The 23,793-nt window shown below is 37.9% G+C and overlaps 1 protein-coding gene across 4 annotated transcripts in view; it reads right to left on the reverse strand.

The window, feature by feature from the left end:
* Positions 1 to 3: 3 nt before the first annotated feature.
* TPR (translocated promoter region, nuclear basket protein) overlaps positions 4 to 23,793 on the reverse strand; it is a 41,735-nt gene continuing 17,945 nt past the window's right edge. Inside the window, exons 24-51 of one of the 4 annotated variants that reach the window (XM_087733815.1) lie at positions 23,515 to 23,631; positions 22,227 to 22,430; positions 21,945 to 22,129; positions 21,350 to 21,497; positions 20,821 to 20,958; positions 19,980 to 20,111; positions 19,589 to 19,719; positions 19,004 to 19,214; positions 18,484 to 18,630; positions 17,852 to 18,050; positions 16,951 to 17,156; positions 16,146 to 16,207; positions 14,992 to 15,200; positions 14,466 to 14,738; positions 13,549 to 13,697; positions 12,590 to 12,673; positions 10,495 to 10,695; positions 9,026 to 9,157; positions 8,410 to 8,497; positions 7,753 to 7,937; positions 6,845 to 6,913; positions 5,572 to 5,666; positions 4,742 to 4,848; positions 3,889 to 3,984; positions 3,532 to 3,688; positions 1,829 to 1,947; positions 1,179 to 1,277; positions 4 to 208 (exon numbers count right to left, since the gene is read on the reverse strand). In XM_087733815.1, coding sequence (XP_087589941.1) covers positions 153 to 208; positions 1,179 to 1,277; positions 1,829 to 1,947; positions 3,532 to 3,688; positions 3,889 to 3,984; positions 4,742 to 4,848; positions 5,572 to 5,666; positions 6,845 to 6,913; positions 7,753 to 7,937; positions 8,410 to 8,497; positions 9,026 to 9,157; positions 10,495 to 10,695; positions 12,590 to 12,673; positions 13,549 to 13,697; positions 14,466 to 14,738; positions 14,992 to 15,200; positions 16,146 to 16,207; positions 16,951 to 17,156; positions 17,852 to 18,050; positions 18,484 to 18,630; positions 19,004 to 19,214; positions 19,589 to 19,719; positions 19,980 to 20,111; positions 20,821 to 20,958; positions 21,350 to 21,497; positions 21,945 to 22,129; positions 22,227 to 22,430; positions 23,515 to 23,631 — 3,999 coding nt within the window. In that variant the 3' untranslated portion in view covers positions 4 to 152. Of the gene's footprint in view, positions 209 to 1,178; positions 1,278 to 1,828; positions 1,948 to 3,531; positions 3,689 to 3,888; positions 3,985 to 4,589; positions 4,663 to 4,741; positions 4,849 to 5,571; positions 5,667 to 6,844; positions 6,914 to 7,752; positions 7,938 to 8,406; positions 8,498 to 9,025; positions 9,158 to 10,494; positions 10,696 to 12,589; positions 12,674 to 13,548; positions 13,698 to 14,465; positions 14,739 to 14,991; positions 15,201 to 16,145; positions 16,208 to 16,950; positions 17,157 to 17,851; positions 18,051 to 18,483; positions 18,631 to 19,003; positions 19,215 to 19,588; positions 19,720 to 19,979; positions 20,112 to 20,820; positions 20,959 to 21,349; positions 21,498 to 21,944; positions 22,130 to 22,226; positions 22,431 to 23,514; positions 23,632 to 23,793 lie in introns of those variants that run through there. The other 3 variants (XM_087733816.1, XM_009463534.2, XR_015699118.1) reach the window with 3 other exon arrangements.

The raw sequence follows: 23,793 nt of genomic DNA on the forward strand, positions 1-23,793 counted from the left end.
ATTTTGTCTAATTTTATTAATAAAGACATTGAAATGTGTGCACACAAATCTAAGTATAAAATGCTGCTTTAAGCTCTGGCTTCATTACACTAAAGCAACCACAAGCAAACTGTCACTTTTGTATACACAGCTGTAATTACTTTACAGATCCTTTAACTAATATTTCCTCTGTTCAGGCCTCCTCTGCCTCCCATTGCATGAGTTACACCTGTGTTGGGAAAGAAAACAAATGCATTAATAGAAATCCTCTTTGCCCTTTTCATCAACCATCGGTTCATATGATACTTCATCCTTCCGTAAGGAATTGCTACTGCAGTGGAGCACTTCCTTTCTAGTAAAATTTTTAGCTCCCCCTTCCTCCCCTAGAGCCTGGTGATATGGATACATTCTACTTGTGTGATTTAAAAGACTGTTGTTTACTTGTGATCCTATCTCAGGCCCTGTGCCAAAAGAACAAGTATCACATTCTTACCATATTTAAAATCAGTTAGTCCCTCCCTTTTGTTATTAAAGAAATGGTGATAGACTAGAAAGAAAATCTATCCTGGGTCCACCTCCTCACGTTTTTTTTTTTGTTTAAAATACCAGATACCTATATTTCAATGCTACTATCAAGTCTTATACAATGTTAAAATAATGCCAAACTGAATATAATTCATCTAAGGATTTTTCTTAATATGGGAGTTGCAAACAATAATTTACTGTCAATGGTTTAATGCTATACTGCATTACAAAAATCTGTAATACTTCCATAAAGTTTTTTTGTTGTCTTTTTAAATTAGTGTAAGACATAGTGAGATAATAACTGGAATCCCTGTGTACCAAATGAGAAGCTGATATGTAATGTTAAAAACAAAGATTCCTAAACTTATGTCCTAACTTATTTTTTTTTAAATCTTCTTTTAAAAATTCGTGAAGTTAAGATCTGCTGCACTTTACTTGCTCTCACATAAGAAGAAAATTTACCTATCTAAAAAATGCTCAGACTAAAATAAAACTACAGAGCTCTTAGGGTAACATACTACTGAAAGCTAGGGCAGGGATGCTGTATTATTTAATGTCTTACAAGCAAACACAGGCATATAAAGTAGTATTTCATATATAGTCCCCACAGGAAGAATGTACTAAAAGCCTGTTTTAAAGAAAAAGAGTGAATTTGAGCACCCAGGAACACTTACCCCTCTGTCTGTTGAACTGACGACCACGAACACCAGTTCTTAATGTCGGTGGCTGAAGTCTGACGCGTCGAAATGGCTTAGGCTGATTACTGCTTGTGTCTGTGAAGAAGTGGAAATGCAGCAAAGAATGTCTGTGTCTAGTACAGTTTCTCACTGTTAATGTTTACATGATTTGATACGCATTATGCTCTCAAATTTACTCAAAATTATGAAGGTGCATTCTTATTTCATTGACATCTTCTCCAATATAAATAAAAGCCTCAAAACAAGTAAGTTTGGGACTTCTTTCATCACCTTTGCTAGGTGGTAAACTGGTAACTCAACAGTGATCCACTTACTGTTCTTTGATGATTTAATTGAATGAAAAAATATTTTTAAATCTGACATCAAATGTAACAGTGGATAGAATCACCAAAGTATCAACAACTTTTGCTCCTTGAAGCATTCTTTTTACTACAGCCTACACTAGTTACTGCGGTCCAAGTAAAAATTGTTTGCCATTAAGACTATAGGCTTCAAAATGTGATCTTGCTCTAAGAGTTTTATCTTATTTTGTGCATCTTGGCTATCAGCAGTGCATGATGCTGGTCCAAAAAGTTCCCACACTTTGAAATATTATGAAATGACTGCTTCCAGCAATTAACCCATACCTGCAGATGAACTAGAAGGAGGATCTTGACTAGTTGAAGGAAGATCTGACTCATCAGATGCTTGAACAGATTCTTCTTCTTGCTGGCTATCAATTTCTAGGCCTGCTTCTGAAGTAATTCTAGAAGAGAAGGAGGGGGAGGAAAAACATGTAAAGTGTATTCACATAGTTTCAAAAAGCTCAGGGAAAAAAGCATCATCTTGGAGCAGAAAGATTCCTATGCAGATGTCTTTCCCCAGAAATTCTGACCAGTTTAATTCTGTTTTGTCATGTCCCCCCTGCCCCAATCATGAGATTTATCTGGCTTTTAGAAAAATGACAATGTAGTTTCCTTGATATGGAGCCCAACTCCAGACACATATTCCACATACTAATTGTCTTTCAGAGAAGGTCATAGAAGCTATTTAATAACAATAACTAAAAAACCTGATGTGATGGTGGTGCGTATGTTTAGATAGGGGAAGAATGAAGTGGAGGGACCGCGCTGACCAGTTATGCCTAAAGATCACTCACTGGTGCAATACCTAAGATCTTTGGACTCTGTCTTTAAAAGACAAAAAACAAAAAGCATTATAGGGCTGGGAAAAAAATTAAACATTCAATTTAGTTTAAATGCAGCTCACTTTTTGGCATACATTTTATTCACCTTGCTTAGTATACAAACCCTTGTTAGAAGATGATAACTAAAACTCAAACTGTGGGAAATATCTGTTCTCTACTAGCAACAGATTGACTTGCACTCCTATCAAGCTAAAAGCCTGTTCTGAACTACAGATTGTTCTGTGAACCACTTAGTTCCTCTATGGATATACTTCTCATTCACTAAAGATTAGATGGTTATGTAAGAAACAAATACGAGACCTTAACATCAGAATACCCATCCTATGTTCTGTCTACGTGTGGGCAGACTACTGCAGTCCAAGTTGGTGCTCCATCAAGAAAACTGTGTGGCATATTTAACTTGCAGCAGTAACATTTCATTTTATTATGACCAAACCTCCTACCTCCTGCAATCAGTAGATAACAGTGTAGGTAAATTGTGAACTACACATCTTTTACTACTATGCAACCAATAAAAATGAAAAGTAAAATATAGCATAAAATGATAACTTATCCCCTTTTAGATTTGTAATGTATTTGATCATAATACAAAATACAGCCATTATTATAAATATTAAAAATTGCACTTGCAAAGTAGAAGACAAAATCATTTGTCTATCAAATTCTTAAGAACTGCTTATTGCCCTCCCTTGTGCTACATCTTTTGTACTTGCACTGCCTTAAATGAATGACTTCATTATATATGCTTGCTTTGTAATGAGGAGTGATTTTCTCTATTAAGAAACAGGAATGCTTTAGCCTTTATTCTACAAACTCCAGTCTTTCAAACTGGGGCCTTTACCATCAGTGTTTGACTACTACAGAGCCCTCTGCATTCTGAAAAAATACAGAAATGGGGGTTTTTTTTGGTGACTTCTATATTAGCTATGTTAAATCAGAAGAAGAAAATCAGAAGAAAATCTTTGGGTTTAGACAAAAAGGTCAGATTGTACTACTTCACAAAATTACTATATCCTGTTTGAGCTGTCCTTCCTACCAGAACAGGTTAAATTGAAAATGAATCACAGGCACACTTGGATGGAAACAAATCATTAAAACTGACATGACATCAAGTCTTAGTGAACCAAACAACTCATAGTTTACCCTTCAGATTCTGCCTCTGCAAAAACTTCATCCCCATCATCACCCGCTCCAGCCTCTGTAGTGGTGGACAGATTGCCAGTAGATGTCGTAACCATTGGAACAGACTGAGAAGCATGCTCTGAAGCGTCAGCTGATGCACTTTCAGTAAAAACTGTCACTGTACAGGAAAGGTAGTTTAATAAACATTGAATTAGTTTGAATCCCTACAGAAAATCCAGGGAAATCTTAGGCACATTGGGGAAAGGGCTACTGAATACTCCTGATGTAGCAATAAGCACTATAACAATAATCTAATTCTTCTCTGGAAAGTCAAGGTTTCCAACCTTTACTTCAGCCTGCAAATTTCTTGCCACTTACCTGGTGCTGCTACTTGTAACGGTGTTGTGGGAACACTACGACCACCTGATTCTTCCTCATGAGCAAGGAATAGTGGGGTTTCATACATTCCTAAACCTGCAATGCAAAGTTTTAGTGACAATTAAAATAGCCCCCTAAAAACAGATTAACTGTCTCCTCTCTCTACACTTGATGAAATCCAGGATTTGTACTTAAATATGGAGATTTTTTTTATTTTAAGCTGTTTTGACTCACTGCCAGAGCTAATTATAAGTTATTGAAAGGTAAAACCTTAATGAAAATATTTTTATTTGTTTTACTATCATCCTTTTCTTATATGCCATTATTTTGCTCTGAGCTTTCTTCAAAGAACAGCATACTGTTCCATGCTGATGGGGATGCAGGGGAAAGGAACGGATTCAGGACGACAGCAAAAACAATAGAGACAGATTGCCTGACCACCTCTTAGCAGGTAAGTATATATACCAAAGATTTCTTTGCATTTGCTGTTTTCCCCTATTATTTTACTACAAGAAAGCTACAATCAACAGTAAAATTAAAGTTAAAAGCCATTCCTTCAATATTCCTTGTGCCCAGCAGGCAATTTGTCCTACATAAAATTTCAGCTTCTCTGGTTCACAAGCCTATGGTTCTTACCCACAGAAGCATTCTATTTTTTAAAGCATATTACAAATAGAAGTGCAGCAGCTTGAAGGAAACACCTTTTACTTTCTGTTAGTCTCTCTCTGCTGACAATTATTTAAGAGTCACAGGTTTCCACACTTCAACAAGTACCTGAAAGCAGAACTGCATTTTATTGACTGTTGTTTTTCACTCTAGCAACCATGGAAAAGAAAGTACAGAAATGGTTTACCTCCTTGTGATGCAAGCTGACCAAGATCAGAGTGACTCGAGCTAGTTTGTGGCATATCTTCAGGGGGTCCAAATCTGAATCTAGGAACTCCAGCTACCTGGGGGGAACTATCAAAATAAAGATTTAAGGAATTCTGCAATTTTTCCAATGATTGGGGAGGGAGGAAAAGAAGGGGGGGGGGGGGGGGGGGGAAGACAACTTTCTGACCAAAACAAGAGAACAAATTATGCATGAGACAAAATGAATTAATACTGACCATAAAAATCAGCTACACTACTGCTAATTAAATAGCAATTAGTTTCTCGAACTTATTTGGACTGCATCAGAAATCAGGAAACAGCCCTGAAGAGAGTATTTTTTTTTTTACTTATTCATCCTATGAATTCTCACGATTTTAAGTGGATTGCTGAACACGTAAACATGTTCAGAACCATCCCAAATCCAAAAAAAAACCCCAAAACAGAGACAACTTTTCCTACTTTTATCTTTTATTGGTAATATTAGGTGGCAGGGAGGAGGGGAGAAAGAGCAGGGAAGGAAATTAAATAGAAGAACCTATTTTTTTTTTTGCTTACTCTCTTCTTAAGTCAGTAAGTTACAATAGATTGGAGATGATCTGCCTCCTAATTTGCTGATAAGTTTCATGATACACAGGTCAAATAATGATTATTTATTTGTAGGTGCAGTCATCTATCACACTACTTGATATGTTTTAGCACCTTACTCCAACCACCAGTTCAGTTCATTTGAATTTATTTTAATTCCACTGAAAACCAGAAAGAAATAGATGCCTTCCCCCCCCCCATCCCCCTCTTTTTGCATCTACTTACTGAATGGCTTCTGCAAACCCATCTGTACGATGTGGAACTACAAGAGTTGGTGTGCTTGGAACTGTTCTGTCCTCATCATCAAAGAAGTGTTGCTGCTGGAAAAAAAAAAAAAAAAAAAAGAGACAGCTATGAGAGCCTACAACGTATTTCCAGGTTCTACCAAGCCAAGTTAAAGGTTGGTTTGCTTTTTGCACGCTGTCCAGCAAAAGAAAGACAGATTTAGCTCTAACAAAACTCTTGTCTAATTTCAGACATCTAAATCTGAGCTAGTTATATAGGTCACCCTTACGGGCAGTTAAAGAAACCCAACCAAACCAAAATAAAAACTATACGCTTGCAGGGCACCCATCTTTCAAAGGATTTTTAGACATCTGCTCCATGAGACCATCGTACCATCAAAGTGCCACATCTCCCTGTTGATTACAGAGGAATCTTAGGGTGACTCACTCATAAATAGATAGGAATCGTTTGTCTTAATCTGGATTGCTGTAATATACCTACCATATGGGATTTTTCACATATCGAATCATCTGTTCCCTATAGACTTGTGTCCTTTGTTCCTGCATTGCCTACAAAACCAGAAACCTCAGCTCCCTCTTCCCTCATCCTTCATAAGGGATTCTCTTCATGTCCCTGTCTTCCTCCCATATCTTTCAAACCTCTCTCTCTAAAATACTCCTAAGCTCCCTCCCATGTGCTCAGTTACTGTCCAGGCAAAAATCAGTGGTACTGAAGCCAGTTCCAAGCAGAAATTGAATGACAGGTACATGCAAGCCAAGCAGAATCAAAAAATCTGAGCTGATGCCTTTGATCTCAGAAAAGATACTTTTTTAGTCAGTCAGTTTCTCTCCCCTCCCTCACTGAACTTGCATTCATTCTGTCAAATACAGTCGAAGTTGAATAAAGGGTTCAAAATTAGCTGAAGGAGATAGACAGAAATCATAAATTATCCTTGTTCCTTTAGGATGAGGCTGAAAACATTTTGGGTTTTTTTCCAGTAACATATCCACTTGAAAAGAATGATTCTAAAAACAAGTAATTGAAACCACCTTAGACAAAACCAATTCAACCTCTTTTGAAGACCTTTAGCTTCCTGGAAGTTTTCTAGTATTTGCCTTCCATTAATACAGAAATTAACAGGACTGAAATATTTTCTGCAAGACTACAGAAACCATCCCACCCCTGAAGTCCATAGCTAGGCTTCTTCAAAAAACAAAATAAAACCCAAGAATTACGAATGGTTTGTTTTAGTAGTAGACTTTCATATACTTACCATCCCACCTATACCAGGAGTTAGCTGAAGTCCCCGCCCCACTGACTGTCTTCGAGTCATCTGGATTCTCTGTATAGTAAAGACAAAATGAAGTAGTGTGAATGCTTTCCTGGAATTCTAATAACATACACTTGTTCAATCAGAGCCAAGGATAGTGGCTAAATGAGTTAAGTGTAACAATTGTATGTCAGTGCACAACACTGCTCAGTACAGCATCACACCTTCTTAAAGAATAAACCATGGCAGCAGCTACTCCAGATCTCGTATCTGCTGTCTGGTCTAACCATGAAAGAGAATCACGTAGGTTTAAATTCTGGGTGAGTAACATTACTATTTTATTCAACTTTCTACTGAGGACAGAAAACTTGAACACAGAAATATTGTGGCCCCAAGCCTCAAAACAAGTTATGGTAAAGGATAATTTCAGTCAGGGTATTTTTGCAAAATTCACGTTGTAATGTTTTTATTTACAAAATCCATAGGTATACATCAAAGTATAATCATGGGTCAGGCACTAACTGAAAGGTTTAACTTAGAAAATGAATGACAACATTCCTTTGCCCAATCTGCATTGGGGCAGAGACTAAATAATCCCTGCCAATCTGTCTGAGTTACAATCTGTTCAAGAACAGCTTCTGTAGTAGAAATATCAGCAGTCACTGAGTGAAACAACACTGGTATAATAATTTCAATATACAAATCCATCGTAAGTGCCTAACTGCTTTTAATGTTCCCCGTCCAGCCATAATCTGCAGGACGAGACATGTTAAGTCAGTTTGCTCAGCTACCATTTTTAGGATGCTAAATAGATGTCATCTATTTTTACAACAGGCAGAGTACTTAGGTTTTGTTTAGAAGAAACCAAGGCAGTAATTTAAGTCTTCTGAACCCCTAGAGATAGTTCATACCTGTACTGGGGGACCCAGTTCTTGAGGAGGAGCATGAATAGTTAGCCGTGGGGGCAATGGATGTGGTGGTCTGCGTGGTGACTGTGGGGGCCGAGGGGCCTGTCTCTCTGAGGCAGATGATGGCTGCTGTTCTCTTGAACTGTCATGAGGAAAAGTGGACTCGGCAGCACTTGTACTCCCTTCTCCTAAAACATACAGAAGTATAGAGGAATAAACCCATGCCCTCCAAACCGAGTGGGAAACATGAAGGCAAGTCTTCAAATTCTGCTATCACATTAACACAGACATTTTTACCCTTGAAACACTGGGGACAGCTCAGTACTGTTATTTAAAATCACTTAAAAGAGGACTTGTGACAACACCAGCACCAAAACAAACTATTGATCATACAAGTACTGATTTAGAGAGAGATTAATCTACCGAGCCATCAACAGCAGTTTCCATAGCAACCAAAGCTTGCAGGGTTTTCAAAGGGACATAGAATAAATCCAGAAAAGAACATTTCAAAAGAATCTACATTTCAGGTTAAAATGGTCTTTAGCATTGTGCCTTATATTCTTACTCTTAAGTGCACATTTTAACACACGCGAAACAGCTTCTACATTTTCCCCCCATTACAAACACAGACTTCGAAAAATCATGGAATAACCATACCACTGTTTTGAGAATCTGCTGCCCTCTGGTTGCTTTCAGCTCCTCCCATGCTTTCCTCAGTTTCTGTTCCAGGATCTGTACCGTCAGCACCCTAAAAAACCCGCATAAACATAATATGACTTAGCACTAAACAACTTATAGGCTGTAAAGAGAATACAAAAGCAGTACAAAAGTATTCAGAAAGTAAAAGTAAAATACGTGAAAATCTTCAAATATTTCTGTAAATATCTATAAAATCAGGTAAATGTATACAACTGTATGAAATTTCAGAAGTTTTGCATAACTGTACATAAACAAATGCGAACAATGTAGCCATCATCATTTAATAGTAACAGATGATGACATATCCAGCTTTTGAAGAAACTGCCTAACTACAGTATTTGTTGCTGGCTCCTGTACTTTGCATTTTCATTCAGCCCTCTTAAGCATTCAAAGTTGATTTTTCTTGTGAAAACACCAGTTATAACAGAAGTTACTATCACCTACTAGCAGCTTCAATTTTCTGGGATGAATTCCTACTAAAATTTTCTCCTTCAAGTCTTCAAATCTGTGCAGATGCATTACACCACCAATTTATTTCAAGAAATTTAACAGGCTATAAAAAAGGTACAAATCTCACCTCAGCATCATCTGCTTCATATCCATCATTACCATCAGCACTACCAGTTCCTTCATTACTGTCATCACCTTCATCTCCCATCCCTGTGTCTTCATCATCATCCTCGTCTTCCTCTTCCTCATCCTCGTAGTCCTATGATGAGACCATAAAAAAGCCTTAAGGAAGTGGGGAAAGGAATAGTTTCAAATCTTGAAGTGGTACACTTCACTTCATGGTACACAGACCACCTCTGTCTGTGTATCTCTTTCTGAAGATGTTCAGCATTTATTATCCACAGAGTACACGTATGTATTTTTCGATTGCTGTGGTAGGTTGACCTTGGTTGGCTGCCAGACACCCACCCAGCCACTCCCTCACTCCCTCTTCAACAGGACAAGGGTAGAAAATAAGATGGAAAAGCTTGAGGGTCAAGATAAAGGCAGGCCGATCACTTACCAGTTACCACTATGGGCAAAACAGACTCAACTCGGGGAAAATTAATTTAATTTGTTGCCAATTAAAAATAGAGTTGGATGGTGAGAAACAAAGACAAAAACTAGAATACCTTCCCCCCACCTCCTTCTTCCTCCCAGGCTCAGCTTCACTCCCTCATTCCCAACTGCTCTTCTTCCTCCCCCACCCCAAGCAGGCTAGAGGGGACAAGGAATGGGGGGGCTGTGGGCAGTCCATAATGATTTCTCTCAGCTACTCCTTCCTCCTCACACTCTTCCCCCTGCTCCAGCATGGGTCCTCTCCACAGGCTGCAGTCCTTCAAGAACTACTCCAGCAGTGGGTCCATCCCACTGAAGGGCTGTTGTCCATTGGGATAAACCTGTTCCTGCATTGGCTCCTCTCCATGGGCCACGGTTCCTGGCAGTAGAGCCTACTCCTCCATGGGCTGCAGTTTCTTTCAGGAAATACCCTCCTCTCCACAGGCTGCAGGGAAATACCCACTCCATTGTGGTCTCTTCCATGGGCTACAAGGAATATCTGCTCCAATGCCTGGAGCACCTCCTTCCCCTCATTCTTCTTTGACCTTGGTGTTCGCGGGATTGTTTCTCGCGTTTTTTTTTTCCCTCCTCGCACTAACACATGCAGCTTTTTGCCCTTTCTTATGTATGTTTTCACCAGCTGATAGGCTCAGCTGTGTCCTGCAGTGCGGCCACTGCACAGCCAGCTGGAACAGGCTGAACAGGCTGTGTCCAGCATGGGGCAGCCCCCAGCCTCTCCTCAGAGAGGCCATCCTTGTATGTTGAACAGTCATAGATAATCTAGAGGCACTGTGGAATTTTATGACTTCAAAAAAAATCAAGCTGAATGAGCAAGTATCTTTAAAACACTAGAAGTTCAGGCTACATAAATACAGACTATTGATACAGTAAAAAAAAAAAAATTTTGATTAAATTAGTCCTGCCAGATGACCTTTACATCTGATCAAAGACAAAATCATAAATAATGTAGTTCATAGATAAATTCCATTATATACATACTTCCTGCTCGCCTTCGTTTTCTTCATCATCATCATCTTCATCATCACTGTCAATTACAATGACATCATCTCTCTTGGATTGACCGTCTTGAGATGAAGAAGTATTTTGTTGATCTGACTGAAGAGGTCCAAGATCTATTGGGATAGACTGGGAAGTTTCTTCGCTATCCTCCATGGGAGTGTACTCCCCCTGTGTAACGCCCTGTAAAAGACAAAAGTAAATTACCGCAAGAAACAAAATGAAATGCAGCATACACAATTCTTAAAATGTTCTTCAGGAAAAGGTCCACTGTATTTCCTGTTTCCACTCCTAGCTCTCAACCTCGACCAAATGGAGGCCTGCTCTACAACACAAATACAAGTATTTTGTCCTTCACTTCCAAATCTGATTTGGGATGGGTGCTATCATTACGGATACTGTATTCGTATATGAAGCATTTGAAAGCACATCCATAAAAAGCTGCTGTCTAAATATTTACCCATCTATTTCAGATAACCAAGGAGCTATCACCAACACCTGCACAATAAGCAAATACAGATACACAGAGCATTGTTGACAGCTGAGGAAGCACTCCGCCCTTACTTCACATCCAGCCAGAACAATTGCCTGGTTACTTAGAGACACTCTCAGAGCACACCACCAACACCGCCAGTTATTGTCAGTGCACAGAACTGGTCATGGGACAAGGAGAAGAGAAACAGACTCTGATGCTTACAAGAGAAACACTAGTTATCACTGTTTCTTAATAACTAACCAAGATAGGAGAGGACAAAAGAGAATGCTACAGATGATTGTCAGCAATCAACTACAGACAACTAAAAGTCTCCCCAGGATCAAGGAACAACCATCTCTCTTCTAAGTATGAACTCTGAGCTGCTGTTTTAGAGGTCTTTTGGTCTGGAGGAACAGTAATGCAATTCGCATGACAGCCAAACACAGAGCTAGCCAATAGTTCTCTTTCCATTCAGCATGTATGTATATTCAAAGCACATATGTATATTCAAAACATTTGAACCGAATCTGACAAGTATGACTAGAAGTGTTCAAAAATAAAACGCATCAGGGAGAGTACTCCACAACCTCTTTTAAAAAAAAAAAAAAAAAAAAGAAAAAATATTTGGGACTCTACCACATACCTTTTGTAGCATTCAAGTCTTTTGGTTTAAGTATGATAACTAGGTTCTGCTATTTTCTGAATAACATGTCACTAATGTTGCAAATGGTTATCTAGCAGCAGAATTCAAATAATCACATTGAATGCTAGAACTGCTAATTAAAGAACGTTAAAGACACTTGTGGAATAGAAAGCACCCAGCTGGGATTTAATAGGGAGATAAATGTTTGGCATACCTTTTAAGCTGTGAAGGATACGGGGGGGGGGGGGGGGGGGGCGGGAAATGCCTGACTAAAGACTCAGTACCCACCACTACGTAAAGAAAATAGATTCCATACCTCAACATGAAGTTTTGCCAAGTTAGGGAATTACCATAACACTTTTGCTCATTTCTGAGGTAAAAGGAAATTAAATTCATGGATTTCACTTATGTTTGGCTGTCCTAACACAGCTACAATGGACATTTTACAGAACTAGAACAAAACCAACATTTTTTTTTTCCCTTTGTTTATCACATCATGACCCATGACCCACTAAGCTTGCTCAAGGATTTGTCAAATCTTTCTGTACAAGAAAAGCCAGAAAGCAAAGGAAGTACTACAAAGGAGTAAGCGAAGAACTGAAAACTCCAATTCCATTTTATGACTGTGACTCATTTAACTTCTACATCTCAGTTTCACTATATAAAACTGGGTTAAGGATACTAGGATTTCTAAAACAACACATTGAATTACAATTCAAAATTGCAAAGCTTCATTAACATTCTGAATGTTAATTATATAGGTATGTGTAGAGTGCAATAAAAATTGACTATCCTTGAACATTGCAAGTCTAAACTTTAAAAAGTTATAAGTGGTTTCCACTGGAAACGTGCAGGATCTGATTTGAGATTTCACTTCTAAAAATATTGAGAGTTGGGGGGGGAAAGAGCTATTTCTGCTGAAATGAAGATTTTTTTTTTTTCTTTTCAAATATGCTTACTTCTCCGATTGAGTCTTGTGAGTCTTGATTGTATGTTTGAGCTTCTACCTCACCATCAGTGCTCTCTTCTGCTGTCACTTCCTCCTGAAAGAACATGTATTTTTCTCATTTAAAACACATCATTAGCCCTAAAGTTTGGTTCTTTAACATGTTTGAGATTTTTTGTTTTTACTTAAAAAAAAAAAAAAAAATCTTTTCCCACAAAGATCACGAGCAACATTTTGTTCCCCTTTTACTATTATTCCCTAGCTCTGCTTTTATCTAGCACCCCATTTCTCTGCCCTGGAGAAATACAATTTCCCCATTCCAGTCCACTGGACCTCTGTGTCTCTCAATCTTTTTAGGACCAAAAAAGAACCCTTGAGGTTTCCCATTCCACCTCCATCCTCTCAGCTAATTAAGTGATAATGTTCTTACACAATCTTGCCCTTTTCTGTTATGCAACATCCCTCTCATACAGAGTTAATAAAAATGTCTTTAACTTCTTTAACATTATTCATGAATTGCCTGGTGTGAGGTTCTGTCTCAAGTTCATTCCTGTTTTGCAGGACATCCCAATGCCCTTGCACCAATATTTCACATGCATTTCCTCTAAGCTTTGCCATGGAACTCATCTTTGCTTCCCTGGCATCTCCTAAAGTACACTGTATTTTATCCCAGAATAACTGTAGATAATGACCTTCCAGACCACACTGAAAAATGTTTTAACATCTTCCTTCTCAATGCTAGGATATGGCTCTCTCTCCTCCATCCTACAGCTCATTAAGATTTGCATCATTCATTGCAACTGGTATAACCTCTGCCTTTTACAATACCCAAACATAACCGCTTCCTCCCCGACAGATTAAAAAGTCACGTTAAGAATTAACTGACTTGCTCTGAAGTAATATACTTGCTCTTCCCATTAAAATCTTCTAAAGGGACAGATTAAGTAGCAGCATTTTTATTTTCTTGCAAACCTCAGGTCCAACTCTCTGTATGCTTCTCAGTTTCTTTGGAAGAGGTACATCCACTGTTTCCTCTGAAATTTGGTCCGAGTTTTCCACGGTGTTATCCTCCTCTTCCTCTCGTGGACGTTTAGACAGTGAAGAACTTGGGGTAGCTGAAACTTAAGAAGAGCCTTTCAGTTATTTTCCAAACAACAAACGTACAAAACAGAAAATCAAAAGGTTTGGTATTTCACTCTGGAAGATCACCTCTTTTTCTGCACTGAATGGCAGAAATAATAGAAAATAGAATCAGGTAGAATCACCTTGTGCCATTTCCTAGGACATGGAAACACCAGCCCCTTTTGTTACAAGTTTTATGCTCTTGAACCTACATTCACAATTAACCACAAATGTAAGCTTCAGAATACAACAAAAATATTTTTCCCACCATCTTTTTCCTTCTGACAAGTACATTGAGAAGTTTAACAGTTATCAGCTGGGAAACACATCTACACTATGCAGGACAAATAGATGTGCAACAGTCTATCACACTGAGTAGCTTTAGAGTTCTCTATATTTTATATTTCAGCTTACATAGCTTACTCATGACTCCTAAAATTAACCTTGCTCCAAAAGTATCATGGAAACAGATGCAGCAAGGTTTGAGGTATTAAACCCCAATGCTGCTCTGAATAGGTAAACAAACATGTGAGTTTTTATTTTCTACTTTAAGGAACGCATTGACAACAGCATTTCAGAGGTACCGTTTCTGAAGGTTCAAGAAAGGAGCCTAAACTCAGAAGTTTGTAAAACATGCAATAAACTAAGGGGCAGCGGGGTGGAAGAGCAAACTCTTTTGCTGAATTTAGGCGTGGTTTGACAAGGGTCCAAATGGAGCTACTTAAGAGGAACCATTCAAAAAGGTAGGCCTGTAAAATAAAACCAACCTGTGCCAAACACTGCTGTAGAAGTGGAGGGCCTCTCTATTTGAGAGCTCTGTACGACTTCTACAATGGTAGGGGATGGCTCCTGATTAGCAGGCTCAATCTGAGGATGACTTTGCTGAGTGGGCTGCACAAAAGCAGTCGCTTGCGTCTGCTGCTGAACAGTCAAGATGGGCTGAGAGAGAGATGTCTGAACATTAGGACTGGTGGAACGAACAGACCCACTAGTGCTTCCAAAGACTGGAACATGCTCCACAGGTCCTTCTGACTGCATAGCTGAAAGGCAAACAGTAGCACATTCAACTATCTTCATATTATCTAGTAGAGTTCACATTATCCATTTCAGAATGCCCTAAATAAGCAGATTCACTTTGTTGCAACAGAAGCAGTCATAAAAGTGCAATATTGAAAGAGATGCAGGGACAATAAAACTATTTGAGGTACCTTCAAACTAATAATTACTGAGACCTCAAGGCAAAGGTAGCATTTATGATTACTGTAGATCCTTATACTATACTAAAATGCTTACCTTCCTGAGTCTCCACCTGTGTTGTAGGCATAACTGTGGCTGTTGGAGTAGTGGTAGGATTAGTGACTGTAGCAGGAGTAACCATTGGACGGATACTGGCTCTTGGAGTAGACTTATTCCCAGCTATTGCAGCAGCAGTCACTTTACTTGGAGTTGACACAACGGGAGTTGGTTTAATATTTGCTGTTGGTGGATCTGAAGTGCTAGCGCTGAAAAACAGGATATTTGTTTCACCATGGTAGCACAGAAAGCAGATTTGAAAAATACCAAATGTAAATTTATTATCATAGCCAGAAATACTGATTTTGAAAGGTTTAAAATTTAAAGGCCCGACAAGGGCATAATGAACTGTCTTCCAAAATTTGTTTATAGTTAAAAAAGGAAAAAGACGGACACACTATGCTATCAGTGGCATTTTGCCCAGCTTAGAAGTTTGACAGGTTTCTTCAAAGGTAATCGACTAGAAATCTGTAAGCAGAACAAAAGGAGCAGTGCATAGCTTGTACTATTAGCTGTGCTGGGTCTTTATTACAGTGAGTAACACATCTTACATTAAAACTGATTCACTCAATACAGAGCAACATCATCTCTTGGTTGAGACAAGGATCAGCCAAATTTCAAGAAACATTTTTTAAAGCCTTGCTTTCAAAAGGATGCTGTCATAAAAACTGAAAGGGAGTATGTTATCTGAACTTAGTAATACAGTAATATTTTCCATTTTAGAGCTTAGTCATTTGACTATTTTACCTGTTGTCAGAGTTACCATCTGTTTAGTCCGTTTCTCATGTTTGAGATTCTTGCACAAGGAAGATCCTCCCCCCACCCCCAACCCAAAAAGGTTAAAGGTAACAATCAAAACTGTACAACTTCAAGAACCTTGAAGTCTTGAAAACATTTTAAAATAATCTTTTATGTTTCCCAAATACCATGTTCCTGGTGGTTAATATGACAATTTAACAGCTTAAAAGCTTTATTGATTAAATGCAGCTGAGAAAACAGGAGGAACTTATTATGTCAATCAATATCTTCAAAGTTGCTTAAGAAAAATTGTGAAAAGCCAGTGGCTTACTAAGAAGAAGAGCAACTAGATAAAGACAAAACCAAGAAACACCAACCACAGAAACTCTGCAAAATCCCCAAACCCTTCAACTCACATTCCTCTTTCACCCGAAGCTGGAGTAGACTTGAGCGAGATTTGCCTCTGCTGTTCTGGGACCTATTAAGTAAGAAACAGAAGCATCACGCCATGTACATACAGAACAGAGCAAGCAATTTGGTAAAATACTTCAGCAGTCAGATCTCTTTGCTAACAATCATTTCTCTAACAGACTTTTTAGCATACCTAGTCAGACTCCATGTTTATTGCAAATTCTCCAAAACAAGTCATACCAGTCATAATAAGTATGTTAACCAATTCAGTAATTTCTCAGGTATTTTCTGAAGCTATCGAGACAACAGCAGCTAGAACCCATTATACTGAATGCATGGATAAAAATACAGAATTAGACAGAAGAGCGCAGACAGTTCATTGGTCGATTCACAGTGAATGATATAACCGTATGCTTGTTAGTACTGGGAATTCTGACCATGGCAGGAAATAAGTTTTAAATTAAGGTCTGAATCCTTACTAAAGCCAGCTTGTATATTTCCAAAACCAGGGGACAGTGGAACTTGAATAGCACACAGTTTGTTGCTTGGGTTTTTTGTTTTTGTTTTTTGTATTGTGTTTTTTTTTTTTTTAAGCGTAGGATTCCTATGACAAGAATTTCCATCTGCTATATAGGATGTTTAGAAAAAAACACCTTCACATAAAGTAGTCCTGAGTATTAACTACTGTATACACAAAAATAAACCAAGTTGGACAATGGTGCTCATACTGACAGCTGTTGTTCTCATTCAGTCGTGAGACACGCATGCTGCTTATTTCCTCTCGCACAGCTAGCTAAAAGGATTTTGTACCTTATTTGTAGACTCTGGTGGCTCGTCTCGCTGTTCATGGTGTCGCTCTTGTTGCTCTCTAAGCTCTCTTTCCAAACGGCAGATTCGACCTTCATACTGTGATTTAAGCGCACTCATCCGCACCTCCAATTCAGTCTTCTGCTCTTCTAATGAACTGCTCTTTTGCTTCCACTCTTCATTTTCTTTTGTTAACTGCTCTTTCGTACCTAATTGAATAGGAAAGAATTCAGTCTTGCCACTGTAAAGTTGCCTATTAAGTCTCTGCATGCTGAATAACTGCTTGTTTTAATAGGTTACTGACATATTTTGATCTTAAAAACATTAAGCTATCAAAGGAGCTCTTAGAGGTAATTTTAACTTTCACATGCCATTTTTCTATTTAATTGCAATTAAATAAACTAAAAATATGAAAATATATAATAAATATATATATAAAAAAATTAAATAAAGAAGTAGTCACAAAAGAACAGGATGTTTTCAGCAAGCTCTTACACCATCATTCATCTCAACATCAACTAAAAATAGAGTAGGCAGTATGTTTTGCATCTGTACACTTAGGGAAGGGAAGAGGGAAGAGGAGAATTACTTGAGTTGTTAGTAAAGTCAATCTGCTCTAATCAACAAAAGCATGAAAAATGACATCACGTTGGCCGGCCAAAACTAAGCAAAATTTCTTTTACCTTCAGTGTACAGCTAGTTATATACTTTTACCATCTCCTGAAGGAATTAAAATTTAAGTTTTAGAACAAGTCGTGTAACTTCTAATCTAAAAAAAACTTTTAGGTAAAATATAAAGTAGTCCATATTTTCCCAAGCATCCTGTCTAAATGCTTTTCCACAGGAATAATCAAAAACCCAAACAGAAGACGACACCTTAAGGACAGAAAAAATATTGTAATACCAGCTAACTGTGCAATTTTCTGCTTGGCCGCAAGCAAGGTCTTCCTAGTTTTCTCTTCCTTCTCAGTGATCTGTTGCCTGAGCTGTTCTTCTTGTGTAGTCTTCTCTTGCAGATCTTGATGAAAACGAGCAAGTTCTGATTGTAGCTGCATTATCTGCTCCTGAAGACTTCTAACTTCAGTCTCCTTTTCTGCTATAGTCTAGAGAGAGAGAGAGAGATTGCAGCTATTGGCCATAACCAGCTACTTTGGCAAATACATACCATAACAAGCTCCAAGGAACCTAGTATTAGCTGGCCACTGTATTAAGGTTAAAAAGGTTCTGATTGACAATAGAGGAGTCCAGTCCTCTCTGAATGCAATAGTTGAGAGAATAGCATTCTCTTTCCCACTTATTTATTGCAAGAAACAGTGTGAGACACATTAGACACAGGATTTAAACCAGGTTTAAGGTCCCTCCAACAAGGGAGCAGCACGAATAGGTCACTTCACATACTTCTGTGCATACACGCACACACACACACACACAGAGAAAAACACCCTCACATTCTTCACAGTTATGCATTTAAGATTGCAGTATAGTACAGTACTCTGAAGTTGTTCACTGTTCTTACTTTGTTCACTCTGTTCTTACCTTTTGTAAACTTTCAACCTGAGCCTCCAAAGCCTTTGTCTTCACTTCAGCTTGACTGAGAGTGTCTTTCAGCTCTTGTACTTCCTGGACAGAAACTTGTTCTTCTTGTTGTTCTACTAAAGACTGAGTTGATGCTTTGGCAACCATCTGAAATATGTCAAGCGATATCAAGCTAAACAGTACTATGTGATCAGAATGTCATTACTTTCACAAGTTGCTTCTGCATGCAAACCGATCATTTAAAAAGTTCTGGGCAAAACCCAGGAATTCTAATGAATGCTAAAGTTCTGTTAAGAATACTGCAAAGTATTAAGTGATATGCTGTTCATGCTTTGTGGCAGTTTGAGCTAACAGCAGAATAAACAATGTAATTTTCTGCTTTTCTCTTCCCACGTAAGTATTCGTATAATATTATACTAAGGGAACATGAAGATCATCAGCTAGATTATGCATGACTCTAGATGAAAACATACAGGTTTTTTACAGAATTTCTTTGCAAACAAAGAAAAAGCATATCTACCTTATCATGCTGTGCTTTCAGCTCCTCATACTGAGTCTTGTACCTGCGTCCAATTTTCTTGACCTGTGTTATAGTTTTCACTTTTTCCTGTATGTCAGCCACTTTAGCATCTAGTTCTTTCTGCAAAGTGTCCTTTTCCGTTCTTATTTTAGTTACTTCATCCTTCAGGCTCTGAACAAGATTCTGGCTTGTAGTCAAGGATGCATTAGTTCTAAACAACAAGAGATTGGCGGAAGATGCAAATGAGATATTTGAAATTGAGCAATATTGAAATGTATTGATTTTTATGTAATATCATTGGCATTACCTGTAGTGAATTATGTTTTCTAGGATTTTGCAATACAAACGAGTATTTGTAGAATAATTTGTATTCTATTATACATTAGTTTAGAATAAGTTCAGCTAAAAGACAGCTTCCAAAACAATTCTCACTTCATTTTATCTGCATATTATCAAACCTACAGTAAGAATACCAAAGGTTTCCTAGTTACATGGAGACAGTTAAGAAGTTACACCTCCAGATACAGCTTTATTTAAAATATTTTGCTTTGCACAAAGCTTTTTACTAATGGACTTATACCACACCTGGCTATTTCTGCTTTAAGCCTGCCTGTTTCTTCACTCATTTGTTGTATACGCTTGGTGTTTGCCTCCTTCTCTGAAAGCAGCTTCCGATACTCTTCAAGATCAGTATCCTTCTGTTGACTCAATAAATGCTGAAAGGTTGAGAAAATGGTTTGCATTTTCATAAGATGACTATACAGTTATATCCAGAAAATCTCTTTGAATTAGAGCTACTGCTTTCGCATTTTGATTTGGAATGCCTATGAATTAGAATAGCCTATTTTGAAGCTGCAGAAACAATGCTTTATAATTCAAGTACATTTCTTAGTTTGTTGTTGTTTCAAGAAATTTTAGAATTTTTTTTTTTTTTTTTCCCCCCACAACATCATCTTTGAAAACATGCATTCCCCACCTGGGTCCGGGCTTTCCAGCGTTTAACATCTTCTTCCAACAGCTTTTTCTCTGCCTGCAACATTCCACTTTTCTCACTCAGTTCAGCATTGGACTCTTGTAGAGGTAGAATGTCTGCCTCAAGCTTCCGTACCTGAAAAAACACAACTGGAGATTAAACTCTGGATTTTATGAGACTGAAGGAAATGGTATATGGTAGGCCTTGAACAATGATGCTAAGGGGGACAGAGAGCAAAAACAACACCCTCAAGAAGTAATGATATAGCTTCTTTTCCAACTCTCTGCCTTTCAGTGGCCAGCTAGGGGCAGGGAGGATGAGGAGTAAGAGCAGGGGATGATCCTACAGAGAGAAAAAAAAAATATAGGTACGACTTCACAATCTTGGATTCTTGGTCTTTGTACTTTGGTACAGGAAACAGTTTATTAACTACGTGTTAGAAGCCAAGCAACATTGCACTGGATTCCATTAAAATAACTGGCGTGTAGAAATGGGAAGAGGTATGTATCTCCCTTTTAAACTCTTAATAAAGCTGTGGTCTGTTTTATATGTATTCCTGTGACATTTTTCATTTATCTGCTGATAATATCCTTGTTACTGGCATACCTCTAGCCACAGATAAATGCCAACTTTCAGTTTCATGTCAATGAGCTTTAACCTTTCCAATATTCTAAGCAGACCAATGTCTTCTAAAATTCTAAATGGAAAGTTTCCTCATTTGTATATGATGTAAAGGAATAATCACAATCTAAGTCACGTATTTATTGCAGTTAGCAATGGCATATCCAGACGTTAATTCATCAACTTGAATATCTGAAAAGTTTATGTGAACCTCAGTACTAACCTTTGCTTGAATTTGTTGTAGCTCTTGTTCTAGCCTCTCCTTCTCCTCCCTTAGCATCTTGTTGGTTTCTATCAGTACATTCATGGTCTCAGTTTTTTTCATTAATTCTTCATGCTGTGCAATGGTTTTTGCTGTTACCTTTTGAAAAGATTTAACTCAGTCATTTTTTTTGCTTCCATATGCATATATACTTACCTGGATCTGGCATAACACCATCTTGGAAAGCTATCATGTCATTACTTGTTTTGAATGTACATGTGACACAATGAAACATCGTTTAAGAAACAGGAGATGGGGCAGGGGGGAAGAGACATTGTTTTCCCTATTTATGTGATTTTGGAATTGCCACACTGCTTCACAGGACTCTGAACAAGACCCTCCATTTGGCTATATAGCAACCTCAGTTTAAAAGCTCCCAGTTCTTCCAAAACTCTTCATTTTTGGACACAGGTAGCAAAGAAAAAGAGTAGAACATAGAGAACAGCCCTCTCTACTTATTGACATCATAACCAGTACTATCCAACCATACCTGCACCTTCTCTCTCTCAGCATTGAGACTGTCCTGCAGTTCCTGGAGTTCCCTTTCCAGGTGCTCCACTCTCTGACGGTAACGCAAACTCTCCACCTGGGCCACCTCAAATCTAGTTTCTGCAATCTCCTTTTCTCGACGTATAAATCTGCAATAAGAAAATGAACAAAGCATCATGTCAATGAAAATGCAAGACAAAGCATTTTAAGTTGAAGCATCTTACATCTGAAGGTCTACTGAGTATAGAAATTGATTCAGGAAGATCAAAAAGAAAAGCCTAGATAAAAATTCTTTAAAATCTACATAAACCCTCTAAAAACCACAATGAGAAAAAAAATCACCTCTACGAAACTTTCTTGCCAATCACATTTGCTAAAATCTGATTTAGTTTCCTGTCATAGTTGACTCACATTTTTTTCCTAGGAGCAGAAAGAAATCTCCTCTATTAGGTATTGATGTAGAACCACCACCTCCTACCTAGCAAAAAAGTGCTTAAAATTTATAAGTTATTCTTCAAATATAAAGTAATACAGAACTATTTAATTTGGCAACTAATTTATAATCACCAAGACAAGGAGCCCAGAGCTAAATTTACCTAAGAATTTCTAAGACTTGTTCCTGGGATTTGCCTTCCTCATTGAGAGAAACATTCACTGCAGTTGGCATGGCTTCTTTCATAGAGGTCACCATCTTATCACTCAGACTTTCCAGCTGTTCATGTAATAATCGATTTTGTTTTTCCAAATCTTCACAGCGAGATGCAAGTTTTGAAGCTTCATCCTACAACAAAGTTGTTCAATGGCTGTTAATTCTGTGGCTGAATTTCTGTTAACTGAAAAAAAAAAAAAACCCACTGAAACCATAAAAACAATCATACCTTGATCATTCTCTCTCTCTCTTCCCAGGAGGCTTTGCACTCTAACAATTCAGACTCGGCTTTCTGAGCAGCTTCCTCTAGCTGCTGCCTTACCGCTGCATTCTTGGCAACTTGGTCTTTAATAGCCTGTAATGCTTCAACATCTGCAGCATGAAGCATTAATTCCCGTTCATATTTATTTTGAGCTTCAGAAGCCATCTTTGCCTGCAGAAAAAAAAAAAATAGATTGCTACCTTTAATGTTATATCTTTCGTATGTACAAAGAGATTCTCAAATTCTAGACAAAATCAGTAACCACTAATCAAAAAGAAAATCACTGGACAAAATCTTTGTCATTCTCAAGTACACACACAAAAAAAAGGATAAACTTAGTATGGTTCCCTGAAAGAAGTTACTACTTTTTGAAAAAATTAGAATTTGAAATCATTTTCTTTGAGTAGCTAGGACAACATACTCCCTACAGTTACTCTACAGTCAAACCTCTTGCTGTAGATTCTGCATGGACAACAGGCAGGTATTAGTCTAAGAACATCCACTGGTTACTTCTACGTGTGAATGGGCAAAGATATTTAGTGAATGAGGTTAAAAACCTAAGGATAGAAAAACCTAAGATAGTATTAGCTGAAAAAAATGGAAATGCCTGTCTACTAAATTTTGGGTTGAAGTAAACAACAGTTAAAAGTTTTTCTACATCCTTTACATCAACTAGTGTTGCTGGAATTATCACCTGCAGAAAAGTAGATTCCCTTTAAACAACAGCTGGTAACAAGACAATCTTATCAGGTGCTGCTAAATATCATATTGACCCACAGTTTTAAAAGATGACAAGTTTCGCGTTAGAAAGATTTTTCACCACTGTCTTCTTGCGAGAGTTCAGTTTTCTTTTTTGCTCTCCCCTCAGAAGAGTGAGGTAGCAATTCACTAAAAACAATTACATTCCCCAATCAATTTTTTAATGCAATGAAACAGACCTTAGAAACAGTAATCCATTGCACCCTCTGTTGTTTTCTTAAACGTGACACAAACTGTGCTTGCAGCACAACTTTATATTCAAAAAGTCAGTTTAGTTGATATTACCACAATGTTTCATCAGTAGAAGAATGAAGCACTAAATAAGCCACTGTTCACAAAATAGAGAAAGTGCTCTTACAGTGCTTTTCTTGCCTCCATGAGTCTCTGATTAGCAGCACTACCTTTAAAAAACGTTTTGAGTTCAACTGAAAAACAATGAAAAACTAACATTCAGTTTACTATCTCTGGCTAAAATAGGCAAATACTACAAACATACTTGCTCCTGGCAGTCACGCCTGGCTTGTTGTTCATTATTTAGAGCTGTGCTGGCTCTCTGAAGAGCTTCCTGAACTTCCGATTGCACAGTTGACAGACTCTTCTTTAGTTCTGATAGCTATAGTGATGGGGGAGGGGGGAACAACAAAAAAACAAAACAAGAATAAAAACAAGACTAAATAGCAAAGTATTTTACAGAGTATTGAACACAGTAAGGCTTTGAATGTAGACAGTCATGAATAATGTAGAATCAAAAGGTGGTTATTTTATTTATTTATTT

Source organism: Nipponia nippon, unplaced genomic scaffold, assembly GCF_047370975.1.
Source record: "Nipponia nippon isolate SJK-2023a ecotype South Korea unplaced genomic scaffold, ASM4737097v1 scaffold_5, whole genome shotgun sequence".
Taxonomy (NCBI): domain Eukaryota; kingdom Metazoa; phylum Chordata; class Aves; order Pelecaniformes; family Threskiornithidae; genus Nipponia; species Nipponia nippon.